The following is a 25,435-nucleotide window of genomic DNA, read 5'->3' as shown; positions in this document are numbered from 1 at the left end:
TTTTCATCCTTGCAACAGCTGAACTTGGACTCCATCCGTCATAAATTTAAAGCCAAATTTTTCCTAGAACAAATATTGAACACAAGGTATCCAGAGAAATCAAGCTTCCGTGTTGTCTTTTCACTGCTGGCCATGAAAACAATCTGCTATCTACAGCTGTACACCAGAGAACAAGTACTTAAGAAGGAAAGGCTCATACATTTTAGGACTTAATTACAGAGCTGTATTTTTGAAGTGTTTCACTTGACATGTTGGTTTCAAAAAAACCTGTTTCTATGCACATATAAAAAATTTCAAGACAGTTATTGGACAGTGAGGGTATGAAGTTGGGTTTATATACTCATATAAATGCAAGAGCTGCACAAAAAGAATTCAGTTTGCTGGTGTCTTCGAAGAAGAGTCACATCAGAAATGGGACAACTGGCTTATGGGTTACCACCCTCCCCACCCCATCCCGAGCTATACAGACTCTTGATTCACCTCACTGGATACGGACACAGCAGGTTCATGGAACAGTGACCCCAATAGTCTTTTGCTCTGTAACCAACTCCAACCATGGTGCAATGTTACGTTTACTTTGTATAGAGGTCTGTGATGTATTTTGACAACAAAATGGGAATTGAAGGGTAAAAGTATTAATCATGTTTCTTATTTATCTGGTTTTTACTCTTACACACAAGTGTCACTTTCACTAAAGGGACCTTCATCCATTCAACACAAGACTTCATAGAGGCTGTTGGAGGGAGGGGTAGAAATGGAGAAAAGCATAACTTTTATTACATTGCTTTTTAGCTGGAAAAAACACTGATAGAAAGATGCAAGCTGTGCTACTCTTGCACTTTGAAATCTGTGTTCCAAGTGCTGCTTCAAACCAGGCTCTAGTAGGCCGGCTTGACAGCCAGAGGCATATCCTCACACCTTTCAGTAGGAAGGACACATCAGAGCTGCACTTAAATTTGTCTGGAACTACCACTATTACCAGCCCATGCTGCTGCAAGGAGTTTCTCTTCTCACCATTTAATTCCTGTGAGACCAGTTCTGTAAGCAAGGATTTCATCTTACAGAAGCAGCAGCGTGGGTTGTGAAGGAACAAAAACAACTGCTACACAAATCCAATGTCTTTTGAAAATATTTTATGTTAAAAATACAGAAAAATACTTCTTGTTCAAAGAGGAAAAATATACTGCATGATGACACTGATCTAGGTACGTTCGCAAGGTGTCTGCCGCTCCACAACCAGTCACAGGAGTGATGACCCAATTTGGCAGCTAATAGTTCTTTTTCAACTTCTCAATCATTTATCAAAGCCAGAATCATACTGTGACAAAACAGAAAACATGAGACCAGTGGATTACTGAGGCATGTGCAAGCAGGAACAGCTATTGCTTTCATGAGATAACCGCACTTGATTCTGAAATAGAATGTCAAAGCAACTGCTGTTTGTTTTGCTTCTCAAGACAAGGACTGCAGACGTAATCCTGCAGCAGAAGTACGGCAGTTCTTCCATCTCACAGTAAGTGGCCCCATCACAGAACTCATCCATTTGTAACTTAGCCACATCAACTTTATTTTCTAAAGCAGAACTTTGTAAAATAAACTTGCTCCCTAAGATGATTTCCATTCTAAATAGGCCACTGAAATAATGTAACTCTTTATATTGTACTTAGTGTGGTTTTGAGATTAAGGAGTAGTCTGAGTTTCCGAACTATGTTTGATCAGAAAGAATAAAGGCGTATAATGAGCCTGGAGATAGATGTCAAAATATATTAGAGGCTTAGCAGGATGGAAAAAGATAAGACACTTATGAATATCAGCAATTACATTAGCACAATAGAGGAGATTAAAATAGCTGGCAGACAATTCCTTTGTTCCTTGGGAGCAATTTTTGAAACTAACCTGTAAAGGTACATGAAGAAACAGAGCAGATGAAAGCCGAGTTTGATCATGGCTTCCTTCATGTGCGATTTCAGTTGTCCTCGGTTATGGATCTCTGTGGGATCGAATACCCCCATGTTTCCACTTGGCACCATAATGTACCTGAAAGTTTAAGAGAAAAAAAAAAACAACAAAACAAACCACAGAAGTATGGTCATCAAAACATGAGGGAGTGGAAGTGGACAGTTTGCACAGTTTTGTTTGTGTTTTTGTGTGTTGTTTTTGTAGTGTTTGTTTGTTTTGCGACTCTTCCCTCTAGAGGGTCGCATCACAATTCAGCATAAGGGAGCTCCTTTTTAACTCTATTTCAGTTTCAGGATATTGCATATAGGGATTCCAACCTATAGAAAAAGAATAAGAGGACAGGAAGTTCTAAAAGCATCAGCCCAGCTTCTCATGTATAAATGGGAGAGTTTCCAGGTAACAGCTGATTCCAGTTCATTTTAGTTGCTGTTCGTGGTTACTTGGTGTTATGAAGGAGACGTCCACCCACGGTGGAAAGATGCATTAGATGAAAGGGACAGGAAAAGAATTAATTTAGCTAAGAATTAGTGGTAAAAAAACCCAACCCATAATCACTAACTCCAGCAGTCAAAAGGAGATAGCGTAAGACAAGACAAAGGATCTGTGTGTCATTCCCTGTTACAACCATCCCGTGTTACCTCAGCAGAGACACTGAGGTGACAGGATGAGAGACTGGGCAGAACTGAAGAAGTTAAGTACTGCTGTCCAAACCCACATAAGAACAAAAATTGAGTGAAACAAAGTGAAATGTAAGCAAAAAGAAGAATAAACTGAGCAATCCAAATGTTTATGTCCTGTGAAAACTGAACAAGCAGCATGTTCTTTTGTCATAACCATTTCTCAAGAGAGCAAATGCAAGCACATGAAGTTCTCACTCCAGATGAGCTCAGTGTAAAACACTATTACAATTTCACTTAAATGTCATACAGGTTCTACCTTCCTGACATAATACTCTTTCTACAGAGGAATTTAACTTCTGGTTTTGCATCTGGAGCAAAAGCAAAGTCTCAGAACTGAACTCTTTTTTATTTCCTTTATATACTCAAAAGAATGGCACCACTTGTACTCCAAAAGGCATTCCCCCACTTCTTAGAACATTCGCTTCCATAACTGGGCAGGAAGGGAACAAGAAACAAGGATGTTTGCTAGCAGCAGCAAGAAACCAAAAAAGAAGAAAGTATTTGTGTTTATTTCACAGAGGCATTAAAAAGCACTGCAACATATTTGATTAATAACAAAGACAATTACGTCCCATTAAATATAGTTTATGAGACATAATTACAGTTTGAAAGTCTCTTATAAATTGAAGTTAAGCTATTGTTGTATTTTCAGTATTATAATATAAATTATTGCTCAATTACTGGAAATCTAATGCATTTTATTGGAATAAAAGAAAGAACAAGTTTCCTGAACCAATTTATACTAAAAATAAAGCACATAGTTTTCTTATATCTTTAGGATACAAGTGCCATATAGATAATATGTATTAATTTTACTTTTTAAGAAGAATGATAACATTTAAATGATGCAACTTAATTAAAGCTTGTGGAAGTTGAAAGGTTGATTCCAAGAGATCCACAAGCTAGTACAGTTGGTATTATACCTCTAAGGAACTGTAGTCATGGACACAGCAATGCTAAATGCTGACAAACACAATCTAAGCCAGTTGTTATACCCTAAACAGCAAAAAACACCTGCAGCAAACCCACGCAGAATAACCCACGCAGCTTTAGTGAATATACGCATTAGAGCCTCTGGTATCTCCATTTGGTGGAAGGAGCTACCACAGCAACAGGGTATTTCCTTCTATGCAATTTTGTAAGGGATCACAGAATATTAGGGATTGGAAGGGACCTCGAAAGATCATCCAGTCCAATCCCCCTGCCAGAGCAGGAACACCCAGATGAGGTTACACAGGAAGGTGTCCAGGTGGGTTTTGAATGTCTCCAGAGAAGGAGACTCCACAACCCCCCTGGGCAGCCTGTTCCAGTGCTCTGGCACCCTCACCGTGAAGAAGTTTCTTCTCAAATTTAAGTGGAACCTTTTGTGTTCCAGTTTGAACCCATTACCCCTTGCCCTATCATTGGTTGTCACCAAGAAGAGCCTGGCTCCATCCTCGTGACACTCACCCTTTATATATCTGTAAACATTAATGAGGTCACCCCTCAATCTCCTCTTCTGCAAGCTAAAGAGCCCCAGCTCCCTCAGCCTTTCCTTGTAAGGGAGATGCTCCACTCCATCATCTTTGTTGCCCTGCACTGGACTCTCTCCAGCAGTGTCCTTCTTAAAGCGAGGGGCCCAGAACATGACGCAATATTCCAGATGTGGTCTTACCAGCGCAGAGTAGAGGGGGAGGAGAACCTCTCTGGACCTGCTAACCACTCCAGGATGCCATTGGCCTTCCTGGCCACAAGGACACAGTGCTGGCTCATGGTCATCCTGTTGTCCACCAGGACCCCCAGGTCCCTTTCCCCTACACTGCTCTCTAATAGGTCATTCCCCAACTTATACTGGAACCTGGGGTTGTTCCTACCCAGATGCAGGACTCTATGTTAGTCCTGGTCAGAATTTCCACTGTATTTTAAAGATTTTTTTTTTTTAAACTCCTTCAGTTTTAAGAGGGGTATAATCTATTTGAAAACACAACAAGAATCACATTATTTTGACCTATTGTCTCAAGCATGTCTATAAAAGAAGAAAGGGAAGTGTTCAACAAGTTTTTAAAGGGTTGCTTTCTTTTGCCTAGTCACATTCAACATTTTCTTTGAAATTCTTGCTTCTTTTACATAGCAGCAGGTCTAAGAAATATTTAAAAATGAAAAATAAAGTCTATTTTGAAATATGGTTAGATTCCAAATAAGATGCTTTGATATCTAGTTTTAAAACAAGGAGAATGTAAGACAAAACTACGTCTCACTGGAGACTGTATGAGCCACTACAAAATTCAGCAAAAAATAAACCAAACTAAATGAGCATCTGACTATGCCAAACAAGGCCAGTATGATGTTACAATAAACATGCCATGACTTTAAAAGTCTACCTTGATGCTGTTTTTGACTGATTTATCTTCCCTGGGATTTGTTTCTTAAGCCAGTACTGCCTGTAACTGCACCATTAACTCACCAAGATCAAGCAGGTTTTGAAGGAAAGCAAATAAAGGGAAGGAATTATTATTCCATCTTTCTCTCTATTATCACTTAGATATACTACAAAGCACAGAGTTCTTCAATCTCGACACTACTATTTTGATTTCTGTACTCATCTTGGAGTGAAATGATAACCTTAAACCTTTCTGAAGCAACGTAGTACAGCAACACTCCAGAAATTGCTTCTTGAAATACTACAGCATGTTTCAAAAAGATGGACCCAATTTGAAACCCCTATATCTGTGCAACTACAAACTGCCCACAAATGAAACTCTTCCCACTTGAAGGGGTGGCGCATAGAGTTTCAAATTATTACAGCTTGACAACTCATTAAACCACTTGTAAATTTTTATGTAACATGTTGCCATCGTGAAATATACTGCTTTGAAACTGAATCCATCTTTTTGAAACACCCTGTATAACAGAAGATGCAAACACATTCAGCTGATGCTGTAAATTTGCAGCTCATGATAACGGGTTCACACTTATCTGTTCCTACTTAACCCTAGTTTAGTAATTGACACCTTCTCCTCGCCTCAGTGTATCCAAATTACTTTACAGTCCACCAGTTTTCTGCCTATCGCAGCTTTTGTCCATTGAGCACAGGGTCAAATGTAGATTCTATCCTAAATAATAAAATTTCCTTTATAATGCTAAACAATACACTTGCTTTTGCAGACCTTTAACTCCTTCCCTATAGATGGGATAGTCCAGGCTATTAATGTGGGTAAAACTCCACAGTCCTCAGAAAGAAGGCAGGATTAGCAACACAGGTTTAATGTTTTGACTCTTTGCTGTGAGACAGGCAAAGTATGATACTGTTATACTAATTTATTGCCTACACTGCACATCTAAAATAGAGGAAACAATACTGGATTTTAGGATATTCAAATGCCTAGCCCTTGTATGACAAATATAAAATGAGAACTGTCAACTCAAAACAGCTGTTGAAGTTTACTGCCTGAATTGTGGAAAGAGAAATAATTGTATCTTTTAAAATTCTCTCTGACCAGGTTTAGAAGGGAAAACAAGTGGCTACTTCAAACATTAACAGAAGTAAGCAGCAAAGGGGTGTAGCAGCAAAGTACAAGTAATCTTCAAAGCTTCGAAGAAACTTCTCTCTCTAGTGTCTCTGTAGAAATAGGCCAGCCTAAATGAAATATCCTACTCCATACTTGCCAGCAGATATCAAGAACAACACTGGTCATTTTGTGTAACAGTGTATAATCGGGTTGTACATATGAACAGCCAAACAAAACTATCCTTATGTGTGTGCATTTAGGCAACAGTTTGCTTATTAAGCATACAAGTTAGACTGTCTCATGTTACTCTAGCTTAGAAACATGTTAAGGCTTTGCTAGCAGCTTTGTAGAAAACAAGGGTGATCAATGCATCATTATTTTGCCCAAGAACAACAAGGTTATCAGTAAAGGGCTCCTCAACTTTTTTTAATGAGTGCTATGAAACCTTTTGTTTAATTTTATCAAAAACTCGAGCCAACCCTGCAAATAGTTAGCCTTAGCAGGTTCAGACAAACAAGAATTACAGCCAACTTGTCATACCTCTATCTTAAACTTGTGGCCTTTTGAACTTCCTGTAGTACAGTGATTAGAGAGAACTTGTGACAAATCCACACCCAGTTTTCATTAGCGTAACACCTGTAAAGTTTCAATTCTCTGCACATCAAATGATACAAAATAAAAAGAACATTTTTGAACCAACAGTAGCAATGTTGCCACATGGAAACCCCTTCCTGTAAGTAAACCATTCCAAAGCGGTGGATGGCCCAGCGTACAAAGACCAGTAACACTGACAGTTGTCGTAAAACGAAAAGTCTGTAAACCTTCCCAAATACTAAGAGGCAAGATGGGGGACCAAAACCGATGCATATGAGGGAAAGACACAAGACAGTAATAAAAGAGGGTGCAAGGATAAAACCACAGCCCAATGACTTCAGAGCCACCAGCCATGCTGACCTAACTACTTTTATGCTGATAGCTCTATCAGGCATGTAGGCACAAACGTTAAAAACTATGTTGGAAGCACTATGTCATAATCCCAATTAACATGCTATTACTTCCTGTGAACTTGGGAATGACTGAAAAGTCATGATTCCTGAGCGCTAGTGACAACATATGGCAAGGCCAAAAGCTTCATCTCCTTTACTCTGTTGGGTTTCTCGTAGTTTTAATTGCAAGAAGAGGAGCTTTTATGTTAGTCAGATCCATGAAGACTCAAGAACACAGCTCAAGAACACAACTGAACCATCCCATAATGATACATCACTTATCTTCATACTATACTTAAAGTAGAAACAGTAGCGGGGGGGGGGGGGGGGGGGGGGGGGCAAAGCATGCAAACTCCTTTGCACTTACCTATATATATTCCATGTTGCTACGGGCAAATTAAGGAGAAAGATGAACCAGTGCAATGAAATAAGCATTAATACAGTTACAACAGCATGGCCGATCACCTCAGGGACCACCCACTGTAAAAAGGGAAGCAAAGAAAAAAGTTAAATGCACAAATGTAAATTCATTTCTGAAAAAAAAACACCACTACATAGATTTGTCATCTGATTCTATTCAAACTCAGACAGAAAATTCATGCAAGAAGAAAGTTCATGTGATTTCAGCACCATGTGGGGAAACTAAAACCTTCAGACAGCTTCCATGTGAATAAGCCAGAAATCAGGCCCTAAGATATTATAAAACAGGTTCTTCACCTAAGTATTACAAAAAATTCTAGAGAGAAGCTGTGTTTGAACACAACTGTATTACACAAGCATTTAAGAAAATGAGTTAAATAGACAGTGTTCATTTGAAATCACTGCAGAGAACATTGGATTTAGGAATGAGAGAAGCAGATAATTAAAATCTGCACAGACACAGGACATGCAAACACCCTCAGGCATGGAACAGATCAATATGAAAACTGACATAGTTAAACTGGGTCAGCCCCTGGCAATAACACATTTTTGACTTGATATTATCCTATAGCATCCTCTCTTACATTAAGAAAGAAAATACCTTTAAATCAAAGTGAACACCCATGCTGGAAGGCCACATTGATTTAATGAAATCATTTTTAAGCAGATTTGGTTAAAATGGTACTTTTTCTTATCATTTTAAACTCTCTGCTGTTCAAGAGAGGTTAGAAACTATACAAAAGCATTGCACAAAGTTGCTATAAAGACCCCAGAGTTCAGCCACGAGTAGACAGCCGTGGTGTGGCACACCAACAAGAATGAAAGCACAGGGAGCACTGAGGGTCAGAAGAACAGGCTTTCGTGACTGAATTTGCTGAAAGACAGGCATCCAAAAAAGACAACCAGATGGAAGTGAAAGATACATGCAAAATCTTGCCAGTCAAGTCTCTTTAGATACACGTTATACCTCTGTTATTTGTAATGCTAAGATGGACTCTTTTCTTAAACCACATTAAATGCAAAGAAGAAAAATTTACTTTATTGAGTTTTGAGCAGCATGATCTAGCGTTAATGTAGTCGCATTCCAAATCTGACAGTGTAATTATCTGAAGTTCAAGATAAGGAAAAATTGTATGGTAACTCAGAATACAGAAAGCTTTATTTTTATCCAATAAATTGGGGGAACACTCCACCCTCAGCATAGACTGTCTTGTTCTATAGCTGACCTGTCAAAGGCACTCAATTAGTTACAACTCTCTTCTACTTTAGGTAGAATGTTAGACCATATTTTATCATCAGGCCAAGTAATTTTATGATGTTTTTCCAATGGCAACTGTTGCACAAGTGCTAAAGTTCAGTTCAACCCTTAAAAAAGACCAGGGAGGCAAAGTCAATGTTTTTAGTATCTGAATTATTACTACAACACTTGAAACCAGAACTTACAAGGAAGAAGTAGTTAATGCATCTTTCAAACTCAAAAGAAAGTCAAACACTATGGTTTTAAGAAGTGGATGTACTTTTTTACATTAACAGAAACACTGGATTAATTCATAGTTTGCTAGGAAATAAACAGGCAACATCATTATCAGATAACTTTCAGCAATCAAAATAGGAAGATTTCAGACAGAAAAGTCCTCTCAAAAAAGGCTTAGCATGCACGTGTGCACATCATCATGCTACATCCCGTAAAGCTCATGCTCTTTTTCCTCAAAAAGAAAAAAAAGAAAAAACAAAACAAAAGCAAACAAATAAGCACGAGATTCTTTCTGTTTCACCCCAAACAGGTAAAGTATTACTATTTTCATTTTCCAACAAATAACCTATCCTTCTAAAATTAACTTCTTTCAAGTGCTTCTGCACATTTTTCTTTTGGAAGGGGGTAGATTCTGAAATAGCACCAAGATTTAAAAGAGTAGGAGAGCAAATTCTCTTTTATTCAGGGTAAAAAAATAGAAGCCAAATGAGTGCCTCGACACTCTAACGATACCAGGCAGCAAGAACCGCAGGCAAGTTTGTAACAAACGTGGAAACACTGTCGAGGAACTCAGTTTCCCACCTATAAGCTCACAACTGAAGTAGAGTAGGGTACCCTCACAATTAAGGGACTATCGTCTAGCTGTATTTTCTCAGGCCTGTGTAGTTTCTGGGGGTGCGAAGCTGCTTCGACATCCCTTTCTCCACACCAACGCCGAGCACACAGCACTTGAACCGCGGCACAGTGTCTGTACCGGGGCAGCCTGTGGCCGCCCGAGCCCCAGCCCGGGAGGGAGGGAACATATTTGGGGCACTGAATCACCCGCCGCTCCCCCCATCACCCGCCGCCGGCTCCCGGGGGTTGCCGCCCCCCGCTAACGGCCGCTACCCAGCACAGGCCCCCAGGCCCCGCCACCCCCAACCCACCGCCCGCCCGGCGGCTGCGGCTCCGGCCCCCCTCGCCCGCCCTCAGCGGCGCCTCAACGGGCCCGGCCCTCCTCGGTCCCCCCAACCCTGCCCACCCCGGGCGCCCCGCAGCCCCGGAGGAGAAGGATACGAAGTAGACGGAGAGGAAGATGAGAGCGCAGTTGTCAATGAGCGAGAAGATGAAGACCACCGACTCCATCCCGCCGTGGCCGCCGCCCTCCCGGCCGCCGTACGCCGCTCCCCGCGCCGGGCAGCGCCGAGCCCCGCCCCGCCACACTGCATGCTGGGAAATGGAGTCTCCGCGGCAGACCCCGCCTCCTCAGGGGTGGCGGCCGAGCCCCTGCTTTTCGTGAGGGTGCTGCGGTAGCGGTGCCTGGGATCTCACCCGCCCTTTAGAAACCGAATAAGCGGTTCGGAGGGTCGGAGACAGGAGCACCCAGAGCAGCGCCCGCCGTCGCCGGGTCGGTGTGCCGGTACAGGCGTGCAGTTGGAAGGGGGCCTACGCCGGCGTGGCTGAGGCGCCCGGGCCCTGCCTGCACACAATTCCCACCTGGCCGCCGCCTGCGCACAGTTCCCGCCCGGCCGCCCCGCGCAGGCGAAGCTCTCGGCCAGTCCCTGGTCCCGCGGGGAGGCCCTCGGCCCGGGTGGCGGCGGGCGGCGATGCGGAGCCGGCCGGGGCACTTCGTGGACCTGCGGCTGAAGCAGCGTGTGAAGCAGGTACCGCCGGCCGCGCGGCGGCAGTTGCCCGTGGGGCTTCCCGCGCGGCGGCACCGGCACGGGGTGGGGGGGACTCCTGGCGGTTCCCCGTCTCTCTGAGAGCGGCCTTGAGCGGCGGCCCAGGCCCGGCATTGCCTCTCAGGGCTTTAAACAGGCTCCGGGAAGACCTTTAAAAAGGTCTTTTTTGTTGTTTTTTTTTTTTTTTTTTCCTGTTCTGTTCGTGTGTTTTGTTGCTTTCCTCCATCCTTTTCAGCACTTCTGGTCCCGAATCTGACTGCTCTTTCCAGTGTGAAATGGATAGTGCAAAAAACTGCACCCTTGGTAGATATAGGCAAATTTGAAGTGTTTACGTTTGGAAACGTTTACGTTTGGAAATGTATATCTATTATATTAAAGGAGTGAAAAAAGGGAAAAAGTGTGATTACTTCCGTAATACAAATCCGAAGGGTGGGGAGAACAGCGATTCCCTCAGGTGGCACAGTGCTGTGTTACATTTTGTGAATATTTGTGGTGACTTTACAAGTTAAACACCATTTTTTTGGTGTGTAAGTGTACTCCACTTCTAATTCCTTAAAACGTGAGCGGCTGCTTGAGGGAGCTTGTCTGTTTTCCTTTACGAGATCACAGTGACTGTGGCTTGGCTGTTCTGAAATGGAAGAGCCAGCTGCATTTATGGTAGGCTGCATATTTTGTTCAGGCCAGTGGCTGCCCATAGGTGACGTGAAGTGTAACATCATTTAAAAATCATTCTGTATTAAATTTTATGCAATTTTAACGTTTTAAATAGATTTATTAATTTCAATGAGATTTTGAAGTTCTCCTTGCTGTGACATTTGTGACACCTTATCTTTTGGAGACATTCTCTGTCTCCATTTAATTTTTTTTAAGAAGGAGTCCACCATTACAGTCCTTCTTACTCCTAATTTGGAGAGTGGGGGAAGAAAGCAAATGGAGCACAGTTGTACCTGAAATTTAGTACACTTTCTCACACTTCATAATTGTGATTTGCAAAGGGGTTGGATCAGCTGCTGTCAGGAAAAAAAAAGGCATGATAGAATTAACTTTCATGTATATACGTTTCTAGAGTATTCTTTGAAATATCTTGTAAAGGTTAAAGTTCTTCTTATGACAGTGTCCATACTCATTGATGTAGATTGTTTCATTTTTAGGGTGGGAGATCTAAACCAAAAGGAGATTAATGGAGAGAAACCAAGAACTTTAAAAGGATTGACTATAAGATGGTGTGTGGGTTACAAAGTCATTTTTCTTACTAAATAAAAAATATGGAGTTGCACCAGCAGTCACCCAAGCACCAAAATACAGTGTACACCTTTTCCCTGGGAAACGTATCTGGTTAGTTATTTGTGCCTTAATAAGCATTTTCCGTTTCATCGGGCAATCCTCTCTAGTGTGTTCCAGGGCATTTCGAAGCTGTTTCTGATTTTCAGTTTGACTTCTAAGAAGAGTGGAGTTTAAATAGGCATATTTGATCTAGGTGTTCTGGTGAAGTGATCGACAAAGATCTTATTCGCCGCTTAAAATTCTTCATTTCAGTATCTTGCGAGTAGTAAATGTGGCGAGTATGTTGACATTGGAATTCTAGCATCTGATTTGCAGAAGACCTACAGGTGAGCAAAGATTTGTATTCTTATGTTCTGCATTCAAGATATAGAATATATTTTGTCATTTTCCATTTGTGTCTTTTTAATCAAATTTTTAGTTGTCTTTATGTTAACTTCAGTACCAGTTGTTGAGGGTGATTGAAACGGTAAGATAATTTCCACTCTAGTATTTTCCTCTGCCAATATATCTGGTAACTTGTGTTTTATTAATGCATTGGCATAGTACGATCTAGTTGTGGTTTGTGGGTTTTTTTGTTTGTTTTTAAATTTAACAGCTACAGATCCATTACGGCATGTTGGTCCTTACCGCAGTGGACTTAAAATATGAGGGAAAACAGCACTTCAGTGCAGGCAGATAGGGGAGATGTGGGATTCAGTAAGACACTGACTCTTGCTCAGTTGCTCAGCAGGACAGTCAGTCGAATTATTTTTAGGCTGTTGTGCTTCTCTGGGTGGGGAGCAAGATTATATTTCAGTAGGTCATTGGTGGGTGTGTGGAGAAGTATATTAATTTATGTTTGCAGAGTCTATTTATTTGTGCCTTGTTAGAGAAAGGGAGCCAAAGCCCTTGTTCAGGATGCTTATAGGTCTTGGGGTTTGGTTTTGTTTTGTTTGTTCTCTGTCAGCTGTTGTGTAAAAGCAAATAGGTATAACCACAGTAAGTGAAGGCAGAAGGTTGATGACTTTTGTTTGCATCGAAGGATGTTAATTGAATCAGATTTTCTCATATTGACTTTTAATATTAATCATCACAGTTATTCTTTGCCGAACTGTCCTTTCTGTACTGTAGTCCTGTGTCCGTATGGTCTTGTCGGAACTGAAATTAAAGAATTGGTAGTGTTGTGAAATAGAATCCAGTGTGCTCATGTGTACATTGCTGCTTCTCTGTATCTACAGTTAGAGGACCTTGATAATTTGTACAAAACATACCTTTGGAGACCAGTGTAGTTTAGTGGGTTTGTTTCATCACAGTGATTGTACTATTCCAGGCTTAAGAAAACAACTTTCATGTTTTCGCCTGGTTGGTTTTTAATAAGAACTTATGTAGAAGCATGAGTATCAATTTACAATGTATTTATTTTGAGGGGGGAGAGCAATTGATATAATTGATATAACCTGTTTATTTTGCTTTTTTCAGTGCAGATTATGGACGAAGAAAAAGAAATGCGTTTAGAATACAAGTTGAAAAAGGTAGTTCTGTTAGTATTATGTCCAAGATGTCAAGTTCTTTTATTATGCTTTGGCTATTTTTTTAACATGTTTTAAACTTTTTCTTTCAGTGTTTGGAATAATCAGTAATGAAAAAGAACGTGAAGATTTAGCAGTTTTAGAAGCTGAACATGTGGCAAAAAGAGCAAGACAACATGAGAAAAATGAGTAAGAACAATTTTTACCATTAGATTACTTTACTAATGCCATGCATTTATTTGAAGCTTTCCATATTCATATTATTACATTTTGGTAGTTTCAAGGTTACAGACAAATGCTTGGTTTTCCGTTGGCTTCTCTTCATCAGGAACTGCCTGTAGTTAATGGAAGCACTTTTTTCACTGAAGATGAACAGATACTGGAGCCAATTGTGGTTTCTCTGTTATGGGGAACATACAGCCCTGAATCAGTGAATATCCTTGGGGACTTCCTTGATAGTTTTCCACATAAAGCCCCGTCCTCATGTGATTTACTTCCTTTGTTTTGTTTTGTTCTGTTCTTAATCTTTCTTGAGTGTGAGAGATATTAGCTAAATCTGAGAGACAAGACTACAAGACAGGCTATGCAGAGTAAATCACCACTGGGTAGGAGACTGGAGTTAAGATTTCCTAACTCCTAACCCTGTGCATAGTCTCATGGACCGTTGTGGTTTCTCTAACCTGTGATAGATATTAAGGGTCTCATGGGAGATGAGGACGTTGTAGTCAGAAGGACTAGTCTGGTTCAGCAGTGATTTGCTTTAATGCCACTTCCCTTGTGCCAGCATTGGTGACTGTGTCATCTCTAGGTGAACTGAGTCAGATTGGTCCTACCTCAGGTTTTTTTAGGACTGTCTTTCATCAAGGTTGCGAAGTTGATCCAACTCATCATGGACTTAGAAAGGATGATTGTTTCTTTAACTCTTCATAGTAGTAAATTTAGAGCATGCTAGTCAAGAGTCTGTCTCCATTTGGCTACATATCATGGTTGTGGGGAACAACACTGTGAAAATTGCATTTGTTTTGTTTTGTGGGTGTCTCGTTTGCAGTTCTGCTCTGAAACATTAATAGTTTTTGTCTTCCTTCCATTTAAAGGACCACAGGAAGTGCTACAGATGACTCTGATTATGATGATTATCCAGAAGATCTAGTAAGTTGTATTTTATTATGATTGTTTATATTTGCATAATACACAATTCTGTGTTGTGAGATTGCAATGCACTTGGAGAGTTTGAAAGTGGACGTGAGGATGAGACGTAGTCAGAGTTGGCAATTCCAGCTGGGAATCTATAGAGCTAAAAGGGGGCTGTTTGCTGAAGAAAAAGGAGTAACCTGTGTCGAGGAATCACTTTTCAAGAAAGCACAGTGAGGGCCCAAAAGACTTGGCTATGAAATTATTGAAGGGACTGATATATCCGGCTCTTACTAAAAGAAGTAACTGTCAATTAACAGGGCTCATTTCAGGGTAAATTGTAGTTTTGTGTGCAGTTATTTGATTTTCAGAGGAGCGGGTTGGAAGGTGCGTGACTACTTTTTCCAGCAGGGATAATGCTAAATGGTGTTTATGAAACAGTTTTTGTTATAACATGTATATTTTCTTTTAAAATATACGAATCTGCAGTCTGCAAATCATATGAACAGTTCCCTGCTGAGCTTATACAAGAAAGGAAATCCTGATTCTGTTCCAACCACTCCAAAAATTGAGCTGGTGGAAACTCCCCCTCCTGTGAGAACAGCACCTCAAACAAGCACCGTCGCACCAGGAAGACGAGTTGAAACGCGCATCTCTGAAGGTGGCTGGTTCATTGATAAAACTCCGTGTGGAAAAGACTTTTTCATTGACCTTTCTGAGGACGGAGAAGGAGATGGAAAGAAACCGATTTCTGAGGTATCGTGTTTTACAAACCCAGTGTGATTTAAGTAGCAATCCTAAATGTAATTTCTGGTGTAATTTACAAGGCCTTTGAAGGGTCATACTGAGACCAAAAGGACTGTTTGTTTTTCTGGATTTGTAGAATGTATTATTTTTATTACAAACATGCATTCTGTGTTTAAAGATAGTGAACATGTTAAACAGAAAGGGAAGACGGGCTTAAGACCCATAGAGTACTTGTTTTTTAGCTTGGTTTCCAAAGAAGAAAGGGCTTAGCCCATTGCTCTACTGTGCCAGAGGCAATTTTTGAACCTTCTGGCCCATTTCAAGTATGTTTATATGAGAGGCAAGTAGTCACAAAATTATGTATTTCTTCCATATTTTTTGAGGAAAGTGTAGAGCTTGGTATTAGGGAGACCCAGATTAGTGCCCATACTGAGAGAAAGATAAATGGAACTTAGCTGTTATTTATTCTGTTTGCCAGTGAGCAGCCTAACTAGTCAGGAAGCACATGGCTTGCTGTAGCCATACTGTATTCTAAAAAAAAACAAACCAAAACAAAAAACATGAACAAAACCAGCTTTAATCATTGAACCTCTTTATTTCTTTTCTCCTGTATTAGTCCTTTTCTTACGTGCAGTTAACTTGTGTCAGCACTGAATATCTTCTTACAGCCACTCATGACTTAGTAAGAATTGTTTCTGTTGGAGTGCATGCATTGATGCTGTTTCATTCATACCCAAAGTAGATTGCTTTTTGGTATGCAAATAACTGGTCTCTGATTTTTAGTTAGTGGTTTTGTGATTTTTGGGGGGGAGGGGTGGGGGGAGTGTTAGGGGTTTTTTTAAGTACATACCCCTAGCAAAAAAGTGGCTAATGTAATCAACCCTTAAAAAAAAAGGCAAATCATATGTAAAAAAAGATGGATTTTTCTACAAAAAGGAGGAGTTAAATTCCTGCCTTGCTGGTCTTTATTCATATAATGTGTATAAGTTAACCACCATAGACACTTACACATTTTGTTAACTATTTGCAGAAATTCACTGACTTGGAAGATTTTGTATATATAATTCTGGTTTTATGCCCTAGAAATCAACAGATTTTTCTGTCTTGGAGAGTGAAAGAAAGAAGACAAAGGGTAAGAGAACAAAAAGAAAAAAAGAAGAATTTCCAGATGTAGATGGAGAAATTGAGGCTGTCTTACTTAAAGAGAAAGGTGAGAAGTTATTTTTGGCCTGCTGCTCCAAACAAGCGTGTGGTTTTTGACTGTGGAATCCCATTACCAGGAAAGTGTTTTACACTGAGGTGCAGAGAAGAGGCCTTGAGCATTTTGTTAAGAAATTTAGTCTTAATGTTGTACTAATCAATATTCCAGTCCTGTGTCTACTACCAAAAAATAGTACTGCTCCATGTACTTAGATAATTGCTTAGGCTGAGTTCTTTCTTGTTTGGTGTTAGCAACTTACTATCATGCCATGTCTAAATTTGCGTGACTTTTCCTCCTTTACAGTTAGAAGTAAGGGACCAGAGCTTTACCAGCCTTCAGTGACATTTGAGGACGTAGGAGGCAATGATGAAACTTTACAGGTTAGTGAAATTTTTTATTGTGAGACACAGAATGCTCTGAATAAAATGTCACATGAAACATGACAAACAAAATCTCTCAGAATTAATCTGCATGGCACTGAGAATAGCTGCTTATACCAACAGCAACAAAGTTTGGGTTTTTTTTTTCTTTGCAAATCTATTGGAAAGCAGTCAGTGAGATTATATTAATAAACAGAACTTACCTTTATTTTGGCCTGTCTATAATAGTAGCAATCTGTAATGCTAATTTCTTCAATTTAAATTGAGGTCTCTATTGTCCTTAATAGGAAATATGCAAGATGCTCATTCATGTCCGTCATCCTGAAGTTTATAACCACTTAGGTGTGGTTCCACCTCGCGGTTTTCTTTTACATGGACCTCCAGGATGTGGCAAGACGCTGCTTGCACAGGCAATTGCTGGGGTGAGATAGCTTTACATTTACACCTCTGTTTGTCAGTTCTACTTAGGAAGAAACGAAATAATCCATCTTCATGATAGACTAGATCTTTTTCTCTCTCTTTTTTTAATCTCTTTCCTTCCTATCTTAGTTTAAAATATATTAATTTTCACTTCCTTTGTTTAAATGCCATCTGAATCTGTATTTGATAGAAACTCATATGAAGATGGGACACAGTGACAGGGTTTTATGTTAGACTTAATTGTTTGGGGCACACCCAGGACAGCAGTATAGGCACGGGTATTGAGAAAGCTATAAATGGGAGATACTTTTGGTTAAATTTACTGTAGTCTTTTAAGTCTGGACTCAACCGTACCATCTTTTATGAGACATTATGTTGATTCTGTTGGGTGGCATCCATTAAACAGTGATTTCTAGATTCTAAAATCAGATGTTGCCTTGCCTATGCCAAACTTTATTGACAGCGTCGTGTGTGGTGGGGCTTTTGTGCTGCTCTGTTTCTTTTGGATATAAATCTGGGGGCTACTTAGGGCTGTTCAGTGATAACCATGGACAGTTGTTTGTCTTTAATACAATTGTTCCTTAAGTGTCATACTATAACCTTAAATTTAGTTATATGTAAATGATGAATTTTTGTAGTACAGCTTTTATCATTTAAAGAAAATACTGATTACTTAAATGTTGGTTAGACCCTTCTGACACTATATGTCAAATGTTTTAATTCAAAATATATTATTTTTTTCTTTTTAATGCCTTACCATAGAAAGGTACCGGTTGAATGAATCTGTGATTATTAAATACTTCAGTGGGTGTTCATATCCTGCAAGGTTACTAGATGTAGGGGAAGAAATACGACACAAGTGAAAAATGTTCCGAGATTAGATAAGTTTAATGACTACTTCTTAAGCTATTTTCTTAAACAAGATATTTTCAATAGTTATTGAAGGTTATTCTCCTCCAAGCCCCAGGTAGAGCCTGGGGTGGCTGGAATTTGTATAAATTAGGATTTTTAAAAATATGTCATTAAAAGAACTTGAAATAGACTGCAGCTACCCGTAGCACTACTGTGCTACAGTCTATTAAAGTTAAAATTTTATTTATTTTTTTAATAACAGAAGACCTTGAGTGTGAGTTTTACAAGTATCTTATTGTACAATCCTGCTCAGACATTTTTAGAGCAAGACTAAGGGAACCAAACCTGGTGGGGGTCTCTTCCACACTATTAAGTAATGGTTTGTTTCAGAAGGAAAGAGATTATATTCTCAAGAAGGGAGCCAAGGCATGACCTGAAATGTATGTGTTTTGAAGGATTGAGTTGGGGATCAAGGTGCAAAGAGACCCGTTTTAAATTAGAGGATGCTACTTGTATTTTTTAAGAGCTCTTTAAGATTTAGTCTTGGTTATATCTTTGGGTGTAAAAGATGTCATACTGGAAAATATTTGTCCTCTAGGAGAGCAACATTTCTAACCTCTGGATGCATCATAAAACATTCTTTGTCTCTTTCAGGAGCTTGAGCTCCCGATGCTGAAAGTGGCAGCGACAGAGATCGTGTCTGGAGTGTCAGGGGAATCCGAACAGAAACTGAGAGAATTGTTTGAGCAGGCTGTGGTGAGACACTCATGGGAAATAACACTCTGCATTGTTTGTCCTGTTCTTTGTAAAGATTCATACTTCATTGCTGTGATTTGAATTTGAGTGAATATTAGTGAGTGAATCTTTATACTGCTGCACACAAGTCATAGTGTCTCCCCCTCTGTGACCAGAATTCCATTGTACTGTGTCGTGCTGTCATAGAGCACAAAGATTACTATTCTGAAATCTGGACAAAAGAGAGATGATCATATCAACGTAAAGGGAGCAACATAAACTATTTACCTACTTGGAGATGCTTGGCTTGATAAATACAATGAAAAAAATATGTAAGAGCAGTTTTTCTGCTGTTTTTTTTTTTTTATGGCATGAAATTTGAGTTGATATGAGAGACTTAAGACTTTGGGGTCTTAGGTATAAAGTAAGAAATTTGGGACAAATATAAGAGCGGGAGTCAAGTTACAGTCGAAGTCTTGCTTTGGTGTGACTTCCAGATTCATGAGGACAATTTTCTGTTCCTGACCTCTGAGAATGTTCCATGTTTCTCCTGTTCCTCACAACAGTATATGGATGTTTTGAGTACGTGCCTGTAAAAAAGAATGCTAAACAGGACAAAAAGATTGATTGTGGAGCTGTTAGATTATTAGTATGTTTCCAGTTCACACTGCATTTTAATTTTCAGAAATCCTTGCTAAGCTGTTGTTTAGAATAAAATTAACTAAGTGGTTGCACAGAGTTTTTAGAAGTTACATATCTTATGTATGTATAGTGATTGAGGTGAGGTTGCTATAAAAGTTATTTTTGAAGAAATTAAATGTATGCATAAAATATATTTAAATATAAATATAAATTTAAATATATTGCCTTATAGTCCCTCACATTTACTTATATAGCTTTTCCACTTAGTTTGTGTACTAATTTTTGTGCATGGAAAAAAGACATGGTTCCACTATAATTATGGGTGTACTATGGAATCTTTATAACTTAGTTGCATTTTTTTCCTCTCTGACATAACGGAAAAGTGAATGACAACTAGATGGCGCAGTTGCTACCTGAAAACACAGGCTGCATGGGGTTCAAAAGACTGTTTCTTTAAATGTGCTTCTAGTATTTGTTTGAAGATGGGTCTAGTGTTTTCCTTGAGTATTCCTTTGCGCTACTAGTGCTTTTTGAGACTTTTAATAATCATATGTCAATTAAACACTATTCTGTTGGTTATAGTAGTTATTTTTCTATAATAATGTTGGCTTTTTATGAAGTACATGGAATTTTAGAACACTTGTAGGACTTGCATGTTGCTCTTTTTACTCTTTGAACACGGTCAGGCTCTGGAGTCATGGTGAAGTTGGCAGATCATTTTTCATTACCACCCACTGCTCCTTTTGTTTCATTATGTGTGTCCTTAGCAGTAGCTCTTGACATTCCACAGTTCTAATGTCACTAACAAAACAAACAAAAAAAACCCCAAATCATATGGGCTTTATCTGATTTTCTTTTATAGACTTAAGCAAGTAAGCAGTCAGAATGGAATACTATGGAAAACATCAACATAGAAGTACGTTTAAATTTTAAACAATATAGAGAGAAATTTTGATCTCATGCCTTAATTATTTCATAGGCTCAGCTCAGCACAGTTTCATAGTCTGGTGGCTCTCCAGGTGTTCAGTAAGATCAACAGAATTGTTCCAGGACAGGTCAATTGTGCAGCAGACTTTGAATTTTTTCCAGATTTTCTGGTCAATAATTATTACTCTTTCTCTACTGTAATACACTATGTCAGTGTAGTTTTGTAATTACTGATATTTCTTGCTCCCAGTCTAGTGCACCATGCGTCCTTTTCATCGATGAGATTGATGCAATCACCCCAAAAAGAGAAGTTGCGTCAAAGGACATGGAGCGGAGAATTGTTGCTCAGTTCCTGACTTGTATGGATGGTCAGTTTCAGGAATATCTGTACAAAGATAAACTTTCTGATTATCAGGCTTACTGTCTGCTTTCCTTCAGTAGTGACTTGTGGTTACTTTAGTAGAGATAGTGGTAATAACTTTTCATATTTTGGCACATTTTGCCTGGAGGTGGTGGGAAAATTCTAATAAACTTGAGGGAATGTTTCTACATTATTTTCACTGTGGTCTGTACAGCATTATATAAGCCTGTCTGTTCTATGAACAGAAATAATGGGAAAATGTGTCAAATGTTATTTGAAATGCTTTTTGCTTGATTGTGCAAAAAATACATTCTAGGTAGTAGAAATAAGGATGAAGAGCAGTTTATTATGAGTGTTGGTAAGTTTATCTCTGCTGTTCTGAGTGTTATTGTGTGTTGCAGAAACAGTGTCACGCAGATACTGGAACAAAGTTGAGAGGGGGAGTATGAATACTAATTTCCTTCCTCCTTTCAGACTTGAATAACGTGGGTGCCACTACTCAGGTCCTTGTTATTGGAGCAACCAACAGACCTGACTCACTGGACCCTGCACTGAGGCGAGCTGGGAGGTTTGATCGAGAAATTTGTTTGGGAATCCCAGATGAGGCAGCAAGAGAAAAGTATGTGTTACCAAGTTTAAGCTTCTTTTTGATTAATAAAGAAATGTAAGTTAACATGTAAATTAAGGAAAAGTATCTTGTTTAGTCCTGTTTGTGCCTGTACACACCTATGGGTCAGCTGAAAAGTTCAGAAGACGTTAAGTGCATATCTACTCTTTGTCTTGGTTGCTGTGTCTACATTTGGGGTGACTTCCTTTCTTGTGTGCGCATCTGCTTTTAGCATCATGTTAATGGATTTTCAAGTGCCTTAACAGTGTAGACTGCCGAATAAAATATATCTCTTCTGTTGTTCAGGAAGTTAATATTCTGTCTATGGTGCTCCCTATGTAGCTATTAAATTAGGAACATAAATTAAGCATAGCCGGTTTGTTAGTCCTCACAAGCACATACCTTAAGCAGGAGGCCTAGATTCTTCCATTCCATTCCTCATGGAAATACACCAGTCAAGGCATTAAGCTGAGCTGCAGTCATCCTGTTTTGTATAACTGGCCCTTTTTACTCCAAAGATCTGTGACTGTCAGACTAGATTAAAAAAATTAAAAAGGAACTGCTACTCATTTCCACAACAGCAGAAAACACAGGAGGGGAAGTGTGAAAACAGCTGTGCTTATCTTGTTACAGGAAGGAAAGAAAGGTTAAAAGGATAAGTTCCTTCTAGCTCAACTAATCTAATTTCTAGGCTGAAAAAAGCAAATTATTCTGCCTGTGGCATTGCTCACTTCATGTTGTTAGCACTACTGGGCATCATTCCAACCTTTTTTCTTTTTTTCCCCCTTTCCTGGCCATGCCTCCACTTTTTTTTGTTTGTTTCTTCTTCTTTTTCCAGATCTGCAGAACTGTAGTAATTATGTTGCTTTTGGTCGCAGGAAAACATGCGAGTGGTTAGAGGTAGAACTAAAGAGTTGAGCGATGATAGTTCTGATTCTACAATATTTCATAGGTTCATGTTAAAAGTTATTATATTCCTGGAACTAGCACTGTTTTAAAGGAGTTGTGAATGGGAAAGCCATCATAGTGTGTAGAGATTGTTCATGAGTTAGAGCAGGGGTGTCAAACTCATTTTCACCAGGGCCACATCAGTTTCACAGTTGCTTTCAAAAGGCCGAATGTAATTTTAGGACTGTATAAATGTAGGAGTATTTTACCCCTGAGTTAGAGTGTAGTCACATTTGTCCATGTTATTGTTCTGTACAGTTGTTTGTACGTGTTCCTGTGGGTGTAGGTTTATAGCAATTGTCGATTTTATTTTCTCTTTAAATTGCCTTTTTGTTTTGGTTTTTGCATGTTTTTTGTTGGGGGGGGTGTTTGGTTTTGTTTGGTTTTTTTTTTAAATTTTTAATAAAAGGGTCATATAGAGACAGAAGTCCTTATAGTGTATTGATTTACCACATCATAATTCAGTCTTGTGGAAGGCATGATTTGAACTACTTAGCTGTGGTTCTGCAGCCTTAGGGGCATGGAATAGGATGAGGAGGTACCTGGAGATCTTGCTTTATTTGCAGTGTTTTCTTGTGCATGCACGAAGCAATTGAAGGAAAATAGTATATGTAGGACACCAATTTGGAATGAACCATTTACAGTTCTTAGCTTTTTACATTTGAGTCACTTGGTTAGCTACAGCTCTTGTAAGGATGAAAAACTATTAAGAACCAAGCTGATATCACTAATAAAGATTTAAATGAGAGACAATAGAACTTGTTAGTGGGGGAGGCAAACAGGCGAAATGTATTATAATTTCAGAGATTTGAGTAGTTTAATAACTCGTTCTTTTCATAACTTTTCTGTGGTTACGTTAGTTCATCTGGAAATAATTTAAACTACTTTTCATTGGAACTAGAAAGTATTTTAATGATTTTCACTTCTTTGGTTTGTGCTGCATTTTTAAAATATTTTCCCAGTGAAGAGATGTTTTGCTGTTTTTAAACAAGTTGATTTGATCCCTCTGCTTCAGCGTCAGTATTTGTGCAGTGACATTGGCTTTTTCTTTTTTTTTTGACTATTCATGTAGTTTTCAGTCTTCCTTGGCTTAGAATAGCTGAAAGTCTTGATGGACCTTGAAGGAGGTTTTTAAAGCTTCAGCCTTGATACAGAGTGAAAAAAACCCCATTTAAAAAAAAAAAAGTGCGAAGCATAGCACTTCACTGTCAGTTACATAGAGCTGGTTTGTATTAGTGATGGAACTGAACAGGTAGCTGTATCTTTAGGTTTTGAATGAGGCTGAGATAGCACACGAGGTGTACACATATGTTCTGTGTTGCCTATTGGAAATTCTGCTGGGGACACAGGAAATATTTGCAGTTACATTCCACTGAAGATGGCAGAGAAAAGATCCTGACGGTTAAAAGACAGAACTCCTCACACAGTCTGATTCTGAAACTATTCTTAGTTTGTTGTGGATGTTCTTCAATAAATAAATAGAAGTGTGACAGAAAAGACAATGCAGTCTAAGGTTGTTAGGAATACAACTCTAAATATCTCAATAGATAATGTGTGTGTGTGTCTGCAGTGCACTCTGAGATATAGTTTGTCAATTTTTAATCATAAACTAAGGTTTAAAGTATAATATTTAGATGCACCAAAACTAAATTTTACCCTCTGTCTGACATTGCTTCGTTGATGCTGTTGGTTTTTGCTTAAGAACTGAAAGGAAATATGTAGTATCATTTTGTGGCTTTCGGTATTGGTTAATTCCTAGTTGAGTGAAAACTGTTACCACTGTAATACTTCAGTTCATATGAACTGGAAAAGACCATAGGTCAATGCTGCTTGTTTTTATATGAAACTAAAAAAAGCCAGAGCTTCATCATTATTTTGTTGTTCTTCTTCTCCCTGCTTGATTAGGATTCTTCGAACTTTGTGTCGAAAACTTAAGCTCCCAGAGTCCTTTGACTTTCATCATTTAGCACGTCTGACTCCGGGTTATGTAGGTGCTGATCTGATGGCGCTTTGTCGTGAGGCAGCCATGTGCACAGTGAACAGAGTCCTGATAAAAGCTGAGAAGGAGAAAGGGAAACAGATACATGCTGGAGGAAACGCAGCGGAGGAAGGCGTGGGAACAGGAACAGACATCCTGGTGGAAGATGATAACAAACAACTAGAACTTCCCCCTAAGGTATTTTTCCCTTGAAGCGTATGCTTCTGGTGTCTTAAGAATTGAGCCTTTAATAGTTGTGAAAGTCTTTGCTCATAAATCCTTAAAACATTTAGATTTAGAAATATCAGCTCCTAAGCCAGAAGCTTAACTCCTAATGACCCCTAAAATGGGTCTGAACAAGTGGCTCCCCAAACCCACACCTTCTAAAAATCATGTTAATATTTTATACAACTTTGGGTTTTTTTTCCTTGGGTTTTTTGTTGTTGTATTGCTTTGTGTTTTTTTTCTAGCAGACCAGAGGTTAGAATAGTGGTTACATCTGTCTTCTAAAGTGTATTGACTGTAAGAGAATATTGGACTTACACTTGAGTTTTTACCAAGCTCTTTGCTGTTCCTTCAGTGAAATATCTATTGTGGCGCGTGAAACTCTTCCCTGACCTAATACAGTTACAGTTACAGTTAGCTGAAGTCTAGAGGTATTTATGTGGCCTACAGTTTCCCTCCAGCTGTGTGATCACCCGGGGCAAATTGCATGTGGTGTCTGGTACCTATAGCAAGTCTGAGGAAGAGGTATCTATCTGGTGCAAAAGCTGGGTCAGCAACATCACTTGAACTGCAGAGAAAGAACCTGTTAATGTGCAGTACAGCTGGAACTCTGGTGCAGAAAATAGCATTTCCAGTGCCAGAATTATTCTGTGGCCCAAGTAACAAGCTGTGGCCAGTGAACGAGCACATCTTTATATATAAATTCTTGGCTCTACTCAAAATTTGGAGTGTGTATGTGCCTTCATTTTGTGTAGGCTTACTAAAGATTTGTCTGGAGAAGTAAAACCAAGTGGTGTTAAATCCACGCTCATGGATTCATA

At 39.3% G+C, this 25,435-nt stretch overlaps 2 protein-coding genes across 5 annotated transcripts in view; one reads left to right on the top strand and one right to left on the bottom strand.

The window, feature by feature from the left end:
• Nucleotides 1-1,116: 1,116 nt before the first annotated feature.
• CNIH4 (cornichon family member 4) lies at nucleotides 1,117-10,306 on the bottom strand. The gene is made up of 5 exons (XM_065058581.1): nucleotides 10,064-10,306; nucleotides 8,571-8,639; nucleotides 7,481-7,593; nucleotides 1,897-2,037; nucleotides 1,117-1,318 (listed from the first exon to the last, which is right to left on the bottom strand). The coding sequence occupies exons 1-5, from the start codon at nucleotides 10,130-10,132 to the stop codon at nucleotides 1,291-1,293; spliced, it is 420 nt and encodes a 139-aa protein (XP_064914653.1). The 5' UTR covers nucleotides 10,133-10,306; the 3' UTR covers nucleotides 1,117-1,290.
• Nucleotides 10,307-10,343: 37 nt separating this feature from the next.
• The window catches only part of NVL (nuclear VCP like), a 45,979-nt gene continuing 30,887 nt past the window's right edge, over nucleotides 10,344-25,435 (top strand). The window contains exons 1-13 of one of the 4 annotated variants that reach the window (XM_065058573.1): nucleotides 10,344-10,650; nucleotides 12,205-12,278; nucleotides 13,411-13,463; nucleotides 13,553-13,649; nucleotides 14,555-14,609; nucleotides 15,081-15,347; nucleotides 16,422-16,548; nucleotides 16,843-16,919; nucleotides 17,207-17,341; nucleotides 18,846-18,947; nucleotides 20,746-20,863; nucleotides 21,331-21,475; nucleotides 24,317-24,587. In XM_065058573.1, the coding sequence (XP_064914645.1) occupies nucleotides 10,594-10,650; nucleotides 12,205-12,278; nucleotides 13,411-13,463; nucleotides 13,553-13,649; nucleotides 14,555-14,609; nucleotides 15,081-15,347; nucleotides 16,422-16,548; nucleotides 16,843-16,919; nucleotides 17,207-17,341; nucleotides 18,846-18,947; nucleotides 20,746-20,863; nucleotides 21,331-21,475; nucleotides 24,317-24,587 (1,578 nt within the window). In that variant the 5' untranslated portion in view covers nucleotides 10,344-10,593. Of the gene's footprint in view, nucleotides 10,651-12,145; nucleotides 12,279-13,410; nucleotides 13,464-13,552; nucleotides 13,650-14,554; nucleotides 14,610-15,080; nucleotides 15,348-16,421; nucleotides 16,549-16,842; nucleotides 16,920-17,206; nucleotides 17,342-18,845; nucleotides 18,948-20,745; nucleotides 20,864-21,330; nucleotides 21,476-24,316; nucleotides 24,588-25,435 lie in introns of all 4 variants that reach the window. The other 3 variants (XM_065058575.1, XM_065058574.1, XM_065058576.1) reach the window with 3 other exon arrangements.

This window comes from Columba livia, chromosome 3, assembly GCF_036013475.1.
Source record: "Columba livia isolate bColLiv1 breed racing homer chromosome 3, bColLiv1.pat.W.v2, whole genome shotgun sequence".
NCBI lineage: Eukaryota > Metazoa > Chordata > Aves > Columbiformes > Columbidae > Columba > Columba livia.
The sequence above is the reverse complement of the archived record's forward strand: the minus strand, read 5'-3'. Positions and strand labels throughout refer to the sequence as shown.